Source organism: Rutilus rutilus (genome assembly GCF_951802725.1).
Source record: "Rutilus rutilus genome assembly, chromosome: 4".
NCBI classification, from domain to species: Eukaryota; Metazoa; Chordata; class Actinopteri; order Cypriniformes; family Leuciscidae; genus Rutilus; species Rutilus rutilus.
Window position 1 is genome coordinate 23,367,772 of NC_140212.1, and position 12,436 is coordinate 23,380,207.

The window sequence follows — 12,436 nt, forward strand, 5'->3', positions numbered from 1 at the left end:
ACCAACACAATCAACATTAGAAGGATTTAACTAATCATGTTTATGGTAATTGACCCTAATCATTCACTCCTGACAATCACAAGCATATAGCAAGCCAAATTAATTTACAATATTTATCAACACTGGATGGGGAGGCGAACTTTTCCAAACAAGGATGAAATATGCAAATTATCCCCGGCCTCAACTCACTCGGCACCAACTCAGAGATCCACTCGGTCGGGTCAACTTTGCTGTAGTAAACAATGCTATCGCTCTTTACAACGTCGGACACATAACGGTAATTAATACGATTAGCCTTTTGCTTGACTACGTTATCAATCAGCTAATAATGTGTTACTAATGTTACACAGACCATGTTCCCCTTCGCCATCTCAGAGTCAGTCGGCTGCCTTCTAAAAATCAGCATCCTTAGAAACGCTTTGAACAACTTTGAATGTCAGCGTTAAAAGACATATAGTTCATCGTAACATAGTAATATACATCATATACATAATTCATAATTCGAATAATAAGCCAAACATGTGACACTCACCCGATAGCGGCAGAACGGAGACACGTAATAATAGCTGCTGGAATCACCAAACTTGATTCTGTGCTTGCAGGTTTTGGTTTGACCACACAGGGCACATTTCCTACACAGCGGGAAAGAGATTGAAAGCAATTAGAAATATATTATACCACAAACTTGATGGACATCTGAGGAGGGATTTACGACTGTAACACCTGGGTGAATAACTAAATGAAGCACAACTCCCTGAGACACAGACACAGGGCGGCACGGGCCAGATCAGGGGGACCGAGGGTCTAATCACGATTCACTTACACAAGAGTCTGTACCATCCTGCCACAGGAAGAGCCCATCAGAATAAGAACAAAAGCAACAAAAGAACAGAAAAAAAGAATGACGAATGAGAGTCATGCAGACAGACATAAAATAAAAATAACAAATTGGATCTGACAAACTTCAGATACAAATCTAATAATAACGGTTTGATTAAATGTAAATTAATGTAGTTGGGAAAGTGTATATTTTACGTTAGTCTTTTACATTTTAATAATAATGAACGAAATGTACACGTGATACTGTTTGTCCCAGAAGTCATTTTACTCGAATATACAATAGAGAAGAAAACAAGATCGCAACTTCCATTTCATGCCGACATTAAGGTGACGTTGTTGAGGTGTAATTACACAAATATGTACTGAGTAATATTAACTAACTACATGTACTTACTATAGGATTAAGTTTAGAGTTAAGTTTATGCAAAATTTGGTTACACTTTATTTTAAGGTGTCATTGTTATAGTGTAATCATATATTTAAGTACTGAGTAATATTAAGCAACTACATGTACTTACTATAGAGTTAGGTGGGATTAGGATTTGGTTGAGGGTTAGTTGCATGTAATTATACATAATTTACTGTTTTTACTATAGTACATAGTACATGTAACATATGTAACAAGGACACTGTAAAATAAAGTGTTACTGCAATAGTACTGTTACAGTAAGTACATGTAATGTGTAACTACGTCGCCTTAAAACAAAGTGTTACACGATAAATTAGTTTACAAATAAAGGCAACCATTAATCTAATTCTTAAATGCGTTTGATGCCGTTGTCACATTCATTAGCTGCGTTTACATGGACACTTATAATCGGATTGACGGCTCAATCGGACTAAAAAACCTTCATGTAAACACCTTAATCGATCCGATTGAGCTCGATCCGAATGAAATTTCGATCGGATTGAAAGGGGTGGTTTATCCCTTTTGTAATCCGATCAAGAGAACATGTAAACACTTGATCGGATTGAATCAGATCCGATTTGAAACTTGTGACATATAAACGCGCACATCAACCCGATTACTTTATTTATCATTCATGTAAACACCTTGTTCGGATTCATCAATCGTATTGATTTCATTCCGATTGTGTCCATGTAAACGTAGCTATTGTTTATTTGCTATTCACATATTAGGAGTGATATGGATTTCTAAAACGACTTCCTCCACAGAGTAATGTAGCGCTGGGCCTCGTGTCGTGAAGTGGGCGACACTCACTTGGGTCCTCCACACTCGACAGCAGACGCTTTGACCACCGGCAGCGGCTGGAATCCCACCGGCTCCACACTCAGTGTGTTCTGCTCCACCGCCTCCAGGATCGCCGATCCAAGCTGCGGATCACACAAACTACACATCAGCCACGCACAGATCTATTCACATTAACGTTTCCTCTCTCTTTCAAAATGCATTTGGAAGAGTCTGATTCAATTTACTGAGGCTTTGTTTGTTTGCATGCGCCGTTTTAATAAACCGGTTTATAAATGATTCACTGATTAGTTTGAATCTTTAACCATAAGTTAATCCCTTACGCAATTTGAAAAAAAGCAATTTGAGCATTGAACAACTTACACGTGTAAACGCCAAAATAAACCAGAAAACCAAAAAAGACCTAAGTGTGTATTGTTTACATGTGTGTTGGTACATTTGTTTATAACTGAAATAAAGTGTTGTATTTTACTGTTCTATTCAGCAATATATGACACAAGATTATCTGTTATGTAAGATGTTTTTAATGTTGAATATATGATCAAATAAACAGGGTATCTATTCGTTTTTCAAAACCAAATTTAAGACTTTAAAAACCCCCTGTGGTGAAAATCAAGTTTTTAATGTAGTTTATATGGCTATGTGGTGTTTTTAATATGCTTTAAAGCAAACCATGTATAAATTCAAATGACAACACCATTGTTGAGTATTTTCTCCTTAAAACTGCAGTGTCAAAAACGCGGTTTGAAATTGACGTCACAAACTACCTTGTGACCAATCACGTCAACGTGCCAGCGGGCTTTAGCATATCATTATAGCGAACTAGCAATGGAGGCTCCAGAGATGGCAAGTTACCCGGTATATTTTTCTGTTGATATGAAAAATCGGCTAAATTTTAGTGTGTATGATGTATATTATGATGAACTATATGCCTTTCTCCACTGAAGTTCTGAGTTGTTCAAAGCGTTTCTGATGATTGTTAGAAGGCTGCCAGCCTGATGCACCGAAATGGCGAACGGAAACATGGTTTGTGTAACATTAGCAGCACATTATCAGCTGTTTGATAACATTGTCGAGCAGAAGGCTAATCATATTAATTATGTGTTCGACATTGTAAAGAGTGATACCATTGCTTACTGTAGTAAAAACCGGATGTCTTGACATCATCGCTTACAAAAGAAGTCCCATTTCATTGGCTAGGCGCCAACCAATAAAATGACTCCTTCGCGCCCCGCCTTTCTCTCTCGCCACCACTGAGTTTGCAAGTGCACAAGTTAGTTTTGCATCTTATATATTGCGAAATGAGTTGCAAAAGTCAAGGTGTGAAGATTTGAAATTGCAGTGACAGATTTGAGAAGTTGTATTGCGAATGTGAACATGCAACATTAATATTATTCTTGGAGGCACCAGTGCCAATGCTCTCAAATGTAAGTCTGGAGCCCTGTGTGTGTGTATGTATCCCAACATCATATCTGGCCCCTTTAAAAAAAGTTTGTAAGTGCAGTTATTTACTTTTCCATTAGGTATATAGCACTACTTTTTTAATTAGGTAGCTTGTCTATAGTGAATTACTTCACAATACAGGCAGCATGTCTCTTTGCAAACTACACTTACAAATAGCTGACATTCATGTTTTCAGCAATTCATGAGTAGGTTCAACCACCAGAGAGCAGCTGAAGATCTCAGTTGTTAGCCCAGATTCTCAACCATTAGCTGAGCTGCCACGTTTTAGTTCATTACAGCTAATCATTTACAGAATCGAATGTTCATAAAATATATACAGTAGAAGGAGGAGCTCATAAGTCTTACAGAAGCATGACAGCAGAAGCATACCTCGCTTTTAGAAAACGTCAAACATGGGTAGATGTCTTCTCTGTAAATGCGCTCGAGGAAGGAGCAGCTTCTTTCCAGGTTCGGCTCCTCTTTCCATGCTTTGAATTCTGTGAAGAGCAGTGAATCCACCTAACAAATGACAAAAACACACATATACTATTTAATATCCACCATTATAACAACTTTTATAGTCCATTTCAGAACACTGGTTGAGGGGAAGATGATCAGCGAACTTTGAAGTAAGTTTCAGACTGTACCTTACACAGCTATAGTACATTGTGTAGCTTCAATGTACTATAGTATGTACTGTGCTTGATCTTTCCACAACATTTAACACTACAGAGCATGGAATTAGAGCATCCAATTTAGTAGAATTTTTTTCTGTAGAAATGGGAGATGACTCCTCAAGGCTCCATTCTAAGTCCCATCTTGTTTTCCCTATATGTGTTCGTTTCTAACAAATAGTTTTTGTCAAAAAACATTATTGATTATCATTGTAATGTTGACGACACACAGCTGTATCTTCCTTTGAAGGTCACCCATAATTGACTTATCCTCAAGCCATCCTAGGTGTATATGACTTTCTTCTTTCAGCCAAACACAATCTGAGTTATAATTAAAAATGTCCTGGGCTCTTCCAAGTTTTATAATGGGAGTGAATGGTAACTTAAATGTTTGAAGCCCAAAAAAGCGCATCCATCCATCATAAAAGTAATCCATACGGCTCCAGGGGGTTAATAAAGGCCTTCTGAAGCGAAGCGATGCGCTTTTGTAAGAAAATGATCCATATTTATAACTTTATAAACCGTAATCACTGGCTTCCGGAGTTCCAGCCCAAGAGTGAACTCTGACCCGACGCATGACATATTGACGAACGCAAAAGCACAGAGGATAGAGCAAAACAAAACACTGATCATGAATTTGAAGTCTAAAAGGAGAATTTTTAAAGAGAAATGTCAGAGGAGCTTGAGTTTGTTGCCTAGCCCTATTTGTTTGAACCTACTCTCACCTAAGTTTACGCTACTCCTACATAATGCGTCGGGTCAGAGTTCACTCTTCAGGCCGGAACTCGGCTTGCAATGTAAGATGTAGGAAAACTAAAACTTTGTGGCGAACAAACACTTTTATTAAAAAAATACACAAAATTACCACTATAACCAGTAGATGGCGGCAGAGGAGCACTTATAGGCTTATTAGACATTTCCACTCCCTACTATATGGAAAAAAGAAGTCACAGTCTCATGAAAAACAAAAACTTTTTCTTCAAATTATAACTGAATTATACAGAAAACAAGTAAAGAGTTCTCCTTTTATAATAATTGAAGCTGTCGGTCAGGTCAATATGACACTATAAAAGAACAATGGTACATTTAATAAGAGTAGAATATTTAAATGTTTCCTATAAAAAAAAAAATTGGTTTATGCATGCTACTGTTATTAATAAAAGTTCATTTTATCTGCATCTCAATTCAAGCTCAGTGCTTTACTGTCAAATTTCCAATTAACCAACGTTAAATTATTAGTAACTGCACTAACTGCATAACAATAGTTTGGTTTAAATGAACTATAATGATTACTTTATGAAATCCCCCAAAACGATACCAAATCAGGAGCTGGCACCACCATCTGTAGAATTAGTGGCATCAAATGTTAGTCTGGAGCCCTGCATGTGAAAAATGTTTTTTGAAATTTGCTAAAGAAATGAATGTGAATGACTGAATGTAATCAAGCGATTCATTCATAAATTGGACAGTATGTTTGGTTTAGTGTGCAGTCAGAAAGGAAATTGGAAATATTCTCATGAGATTCATCTACAGTACATATCACCTCGAAAGATAAAAACACATGTTGAGACATCGTGGTTGACACGGAACAAACCCCAGGGGTATATGGGAAATGTCTCTGGATACTCACACAAACGTACACAAGCAGATACAAACCTCTTTACACTCACGTACAATGGGCTGCGTTACAGCAACCTCCTGCGGGCTGCCCATCATGGCGCTGCTCGTGCTCTTGTTGCGACCGTGGCCTTTCTTAAAGGGGGCTTTGGGTCCGGGGGGCATTTCCCTACAGGGAGATGTGGGAGAGGTTGAAAGGACCAGAGTCTTCAGAGCAGCCACCTCAGCCTGCAGAACGTCGATCTGAACCCAGGAGAAAGAGAAGGTCTTCTCAGATTACAAACTTAAGAGGTTCAAGTTCAGGTGTTTACAAAATATCACATCTCACAAAAACACGTTTTGCATTTAAAAATGTGAGATGCAAGGTAGTGGAATGAAAAAAGCCTTTTCTTTTAACTCAAGCGCTGTGTTTTTAGACCAGGGTCATGTGCACGACGCGGAACAAAATGCAAAAAAGAGTGAACTTACAATGTTTTTTTGTGTTGTAGTTCCTCATATTTATATATGTTTAATTTTTTCATTATTTAACCATTAATAAAAGCCTCTAGTGTCCTTCCTACCTAGTTTTTCCAAGTGGATTGTTTCCATCTTATTTGATTCACTCTATTAAAAAAAAGGTACCTCAGCTTCATTTACCCACCAAAGCATCCTTTCACTCTCATTTGGTACATGACAAGCATTCATTTTTAACCCTGCTCAGAGCGTCACACTGAGCAGATGTGTATGGGTTTTACCCATGGCTCATCTAGTCATATTTACATCGTTTAAAACGTCTATTTCAAACTCAAGTGTTTCCAAATGTGAAGCTGATTTCGCACTTAATCATTGGTTGTCATGTTAAATTCACTGTGATCGATTTTTTTTTTAAGTATGCAAGTCACCAGATTATGGAAAATAGACATTACTATATGGCCAATGTAATATACAAGATTTTGGGGTTAAATTTACAGCAACAATAACTACATTTTAAAATATACTGTTACTGTTACAATTATGACTTTTCAAATCAGAGTGATATTAGATTCTGGTCATAAGGCCCACCTTTAATGCTAGAGATCATTAGGGATCAATAACGACAGTTTATGGGGCTATTTACGCGACAGTTTTCAACTAAAAACGTACAACTTTTTATGCGTTTTGACCGTTCGTTTACACGACAATGCTGTTTTGGGTGCCTGAAAACGCAAACTTTTGAAAAGGAGTGTCAAAGTGCAAGTTTTTGAAAACGGTCTTCATGTAAACAACAAAACTACGTCTATAGTGTTTCATCGCCATCTAATGGCCTGGCAGCAGAATACAGCATTGTTTGTTGTTTTCGCGGATCCGTGTGAATGGGGATGACAGTTGTTTTGTCTGTACTTTGTGGAAAACTCAAAGGAAAAACTTCTCAGTTTTAAGCATATCGTTGTCGTGTAAATGTACCCTAAGTTCAGTCGTACTGTGAGACATTTCTTGTGACCAATTTGACCAATTTAGTGAGATGTTGATTAGCTTTGTTTCTTCTCTGAGCTCAATGTATTCTCTCATTTAGCTCACTGATTTGTAGTCACGTTGACATGTTGACGTCAGCATAACTCACCTTTCCCAGCGCCTCCTTCAGCTGTTTCTCCGCAGTGGCCTGCTTCAGGTTTGCCTCGTGCACCATCTTATGAGCCTCCTGTTGAGAAACGTCACACATCAGATCGAACTCAAGCTCGTCTGTAAAAAACCTCTAACACAACAGACCAGATCAGAGGCACCTCGCAGAGCAGCGCTAGAGGATGAGGACACTCAAGGACTTTGACTAGCAGAAACAAACAAAGGAAAACAGAAAGACATGAAAAAGGAAAAGTATGAGGAGAGTATGAAATGCAAAACAGAGGAGAGGAAGTGAGACTTCAGAGCGGGTTACCTAATCACTCAGCACATCTGTATTTATATGGTATTAAGACCTACATAATGTAGGCATGACATATGTTGACCCTGTCCACATAATTAGATGAACTTCAGTTAAAGTGTTCGGAGTTGGACACTTGTTCAAATCAGTAAGATTCTCAAATAACTTTAGAAATGAGGCTGGGTATCACAATAGTGTGTTTACGTTTTTAATTCAATGTGATCTCGATTCGATACAAATTAATTTGGAAATATGAAACAAATTTATTTGGAAATATATAGTGGTGTAACGGTACACAGATGTCACGGTCCAATACGAGTTTGGTGCAATAGGAAAAATGGTCACACTTTAGTTTAGGGGTCAAATTCTTACTATTAACTACCTTTTAACTATGACTTTTGCTTCAATAAACCCCTAATTACTGCTTATTAGTTAGTAAGGTTTTTAAGTTTAGGTATTGGGTAGGATTAAGGGATGTAGGCCTAGAATATGGTCATGCAGGATAAGAAGGATAGAAAAATACTAATAAACAGCCTATATCCTAGTAATATGCATGCTAATAAGCAAATAGTTAATAGTGAGAATTAGACCATAAACTAAAGAGTTACCAAAGCAACAAATCCACAATGCTAGGTTTACAAGAGTAGTGCAAATGACAGTTTGTCAAAGTATACTCCTTTGTCCGTGAGTGCAGGAAAACGCACTTGACGCGTGCGCAATATCTTAGAGGACTTGTTTTCAAGCGCACATGTGCTGTTCTTCTTCTGCTTTTACCTGTTGTGGTGGTTAGCAAACAGAGTTGCATTACCACACGCGCCCCCTTCTGGATTGGAGTGTGGCTCCCCTGTGACTGACTATATTTGTCATCTGACTGTATTCCCCGAACCGTTACGTCCGTACCGTGACCGTTCGGGACGAATACATGTACCGTTACACCCCTAATTATATATGGGAAATCAATATTTTCAACCCAATACTATTTAGAAAAATCTATTTTACTCACAATTATTCCTTGTACATTTATAAAAAAAATAAATAAAAAGAAATTATATAATTGAGTTTGTTTATTCATCTAAAGCAATGTGAAGTAATTGTCTAACATCTCTCCAGTTTTAATGGCACCCTAAAAGCAAATGATGCAATAAAACATGTTGCAATAGTTTCAGCCAGATAACAATCTTAATGTCAATTTCTGGGTTTGCTACGAAAGCTTGTCAAGAGCTGAATACTGATGTGAACTGCTTTACAACCCTCATAGCACACACACGTCGCAGAGGCGTATTCAATGGGTGTGTTTTTATGGATGATGTAATTTATGGAGCGCTTGCTTATTCTAGTCTTTTAAAAGTTCCCTGTCAGATGTCACAACTGTCTGGAGATGATGTTTATGACTTATTTTAAGATGTTTATCAGTACACAAATATGGCACCTTTGGCTTCCTTAGTTGGTGACACTTAATATTCAGCAATATTATTGAATTGACTGAGCTGACACTATAGGATGAGAACTAAACTGAGCTGAACAATGACATCACTGTTTTTTCCAGAGCTGCTTTATAGCTGAATCTAACTCATTTCATATTTTTTAACACTGAACTGATTTCAGCTGAACAATGACACTCTTTTTAGAGCTGCTTTACAGCAGAATTGAACTCTGTTTGTATCATTGAATCATTTTCCTGTTATCACTGTAAAGCTGCTTTGAAACAATCTGTATTGTATAAAGCGTTATATAAATTGAGGTGAATTGACTTGACTTAAAACATGGGCGATATATTGAATTATATATTGGTATTTATGGTATTTATGGTATTTATATATATATATATATATATATATATATATATATATATATATATATATATATTAGAGGTGGGCATAGATACATTTTTTTAATCTAGATTAATTTTGAAATTAATCTAGATTAATCTAGATTCAAATGGCTCATTTGAATTCTGCCGAAGGCGTTCAGAATATGTGTGCTACCCAAATAATGACTATAAAAGTAAGTCTTTGAGAACGGGTTTCTCAAGCCAGGTGGCGCATTGGACCAGGGGCTCATCTCCTGTTTCCAAAATGCATCACAAACTGCTTGAGAAAGCTGTTCTACTCATAGACTGGAAAAGGTTACTACAGTACTGTTACCGTCCGTAGGCAACATTAGGTAGGCCTATGTTATTATCAACTACTATAGGCTATCAATTAGGGATGGGCGATATGGCATAAAATCCATATTGTGATATACATTGCAGCCTCTTGCGATAACGATATATAATAAAACTATTTCAGAAAAGGTTACACAGACCCTGCTAAACACCTGTTAAATGTTTTTTGTATGTAGTTTTGAGAACAAATATTGTCTAAAACTGTAAGTATACAACATAATTTTGCAGATAAATAAAATTTAAGTACACTAGCTGCAGAGACTTAAGTAGGTCTAATGTTTATTATGGCTTGGAGCTTATGAAACCCCAAATTTAAAATTAGAATATTGTCTAACTGATGTCTTTTCAGTAAAAAGAAACACAACAACGATTCTTAAAATCGGGCGCAGACAGAGATTATGTGCTACACCACAATATATTGGGAATAATACGCACGCGCTGATATTCAGTGATATCATATGTTTCGTTTTGAATTTGAGGTGGTAGAAGGGATTAGTCGTGTGTTAACTTACCGAACTGTTAGGCTACCCCACACACTCTATGTAGTTTGCTGCTGCTCGTCAGACGGCTTAAATCCAAACCAAGTCCAAATAATGGAGGTTGCACCGATCTTTTTCACCAGCTTTCACTTTCAGCCGTGTTTACTTAAGATGACGACGAATATGATGCGTTGCAGCCGGGTGTTCCTCGCGGCCGCAAGTAGATTGCGTCATCATAGCTTGTGTAGTATAGAGCCAGCTCCCAACCCAACTTTGAGAATAGATTAACGGCGATATTTTTTTTATCGCGCGATAAGAGTCTCGCGTTAACGCCGATAATGGCCCACCACTAATATATATATATGAGAATGGCTACATATTTAGGTATCTGGTTTGTGAATTCTGTTCTTTTCAGAGTTTAAAACTCTGATCAACACTCAAAAATGTTCACGAAAGTCTTCATGTTACAATCATGTGACTTTTAATAAATATACATTACCAGTCAAAAATTATGGTCAGTAAGATCAATTTGGAAGAAATTAATACGTTTAGTCAGCAAAGATGCATTAAATTGATCAAAAGTGACAGTAAATATTATTATTTCTAAAAGATTTCTATTTCGAATAAATGCTGTTTTTAACAATCGTTTTAAACATTGATAATGATAAAGTTTTTTTGAGCAGCAAATCAGCATTTTAGAATGATTTCTGAAGGATCATCTATTAACAGAAACTTCTGAACGGTAGTGTATATTTCGGGATATACAGTAGTGATGCGCGGGTCGTCTCTTAACCCGCGGGACCCGCGGGTAGCCCGCGGGTCGGGTTGGGGCGGGTCAAAAAATTGTCACTTTATTTGCGGGGCGGGTTGGGGCGGGTCATTAAACAAAATAAAATAAAAATCCATATGTTGCATGCAATGTCCAGCCTATATTAAATATTTGGGAATATCAATCTAATCATATTTTAGTAGGTTATTTGATAAGGCCGTAGCAATGCAACTTGCGTGATTTCCCCAAACCTTTGGCGTCACGTGACACAGCTCGCGCAAAGCAGCTCCCGCCGCCAGCCACAACAACAAAGACGGAGAAATAAAAGTGAAGATGGAAGATGAGGTGCGGGAGAAATTGAGGTCGGGATTTTACATAATTAAAAGAAAAAAAGGTGAATGATGAATTAGATGAATACAAACGCTGCTTTGTAAATATTGAAAATGTTTAAATCATTATCTTATTAATATGACCTGATTTATGGTTCATATTCAGAATCGTCTGTTATTGCCAGTTTACAGGGCGATGTTTCCAAGCACTTTCAGGCTGAAATAAAGGCTGTTTTCATTTACATTACAATGCCTAGTTTGTCTATTTAATGGTCGCGGGTGCGGGGCGGGGCGGGTCGTAAAAATAGATACAGTGGTGCGGGGCGGGCTGAGGCGGGCCAAATAATTTCATAAAAGCGGGACCCGCGGGTTGGAAAAAAAGCCGACCCGCGCATCACTAATATACAGTATAACTAATTATAACTATGAATTGTTAAATAGGTGTCTATTATACCTATTATAGGTGTTTATTTATAAATAAAAAAACAAAGTGGAAAAAATTATTTTAATCTTACTGTTTAACTTCATACATTAAATATGTAAAATGTACCCACTTTACAAATGGTGCAATATATCTAGTATATATAGTGTGGACATGTGCCATCAATAAGTGTTTTAGGTCTGTCTTGAATCATTTGAGTTGACCCATCATAGTGCTGAATGTTCAGAGTAACTCCAGACGATCAAGTGCTCACAGACACACACAGATCTGCTCCGTCATTTGGCAAACAAACCTCAAAAAGGCTAGCAGTGAGTTCCTCCAGCTCCTGCCCCAGCTGGTCTCTCACTTTAGAAAGCCTCTCACACTCCTCGTCTTTTAACTTAAGATCCTTCAGACACATGCAATGACATGAACAGAACACACAAATGATAAACAGAACAAAAAAAACAGGGAATGTATGGCTCAGTCTCTCATTTAGCCCATGGCATCAATGTAAAAGGGTGGATGATTCAGCACACACACGCTACAGTATTCTTTAAAACAACAACATCAATGTTATTTTATTTTTTTGAACAATTTTTTTTTACTGACAG

The 12,436-nt window shown here is 37.4% G+C and overlaps 1 protein-coding gene across 13 annotated transcripts in view; it reads right to left on the bottom strand.

Moving 5' to 3' along the window:
- rab3ip (RAB3A interacting protein (rabin3)) overlaps positions 1–12,436 on the bottom strand; it is a 46,934-nt gene that overhangs the window by 6,609 nt on the left and 27,889 nt on the right. For 3 of the 13 annotated variants that reach the window (XM_084407355.1, XM_084407357.1, XM_084407366.1), the window contains 5 exons: positions 7,364–7,441; positions 5,824–6,027; positions 3,884–4,012; positions 2,063–2,175; positions 533–632 (listed from right to left, as the gene is read on the bottom strand). In XM_084407355.1, the coding sequence (XP_084263481.1) occupies positions 533–632; positions 2,063–2,175; positions 3,884–4,012; positions 5,824–6,027; positions 7,364–7,441 (624 nt within the window). Of the gene's footprint in view, positions 1–532; positions 633–823; positions 842–2,062; positions 2,176–3,883; positions 4,013–5,823; positions 6,028–7,363; positions 7,442–12,135; positions 12,232–12,436 lie in introns of all 13 variants that reach the window. The other 10 variants (XM_084407360.1, XM_084407354.1, XM_084407361.1 and 7 more) reach the window with 7 other exon arrangements.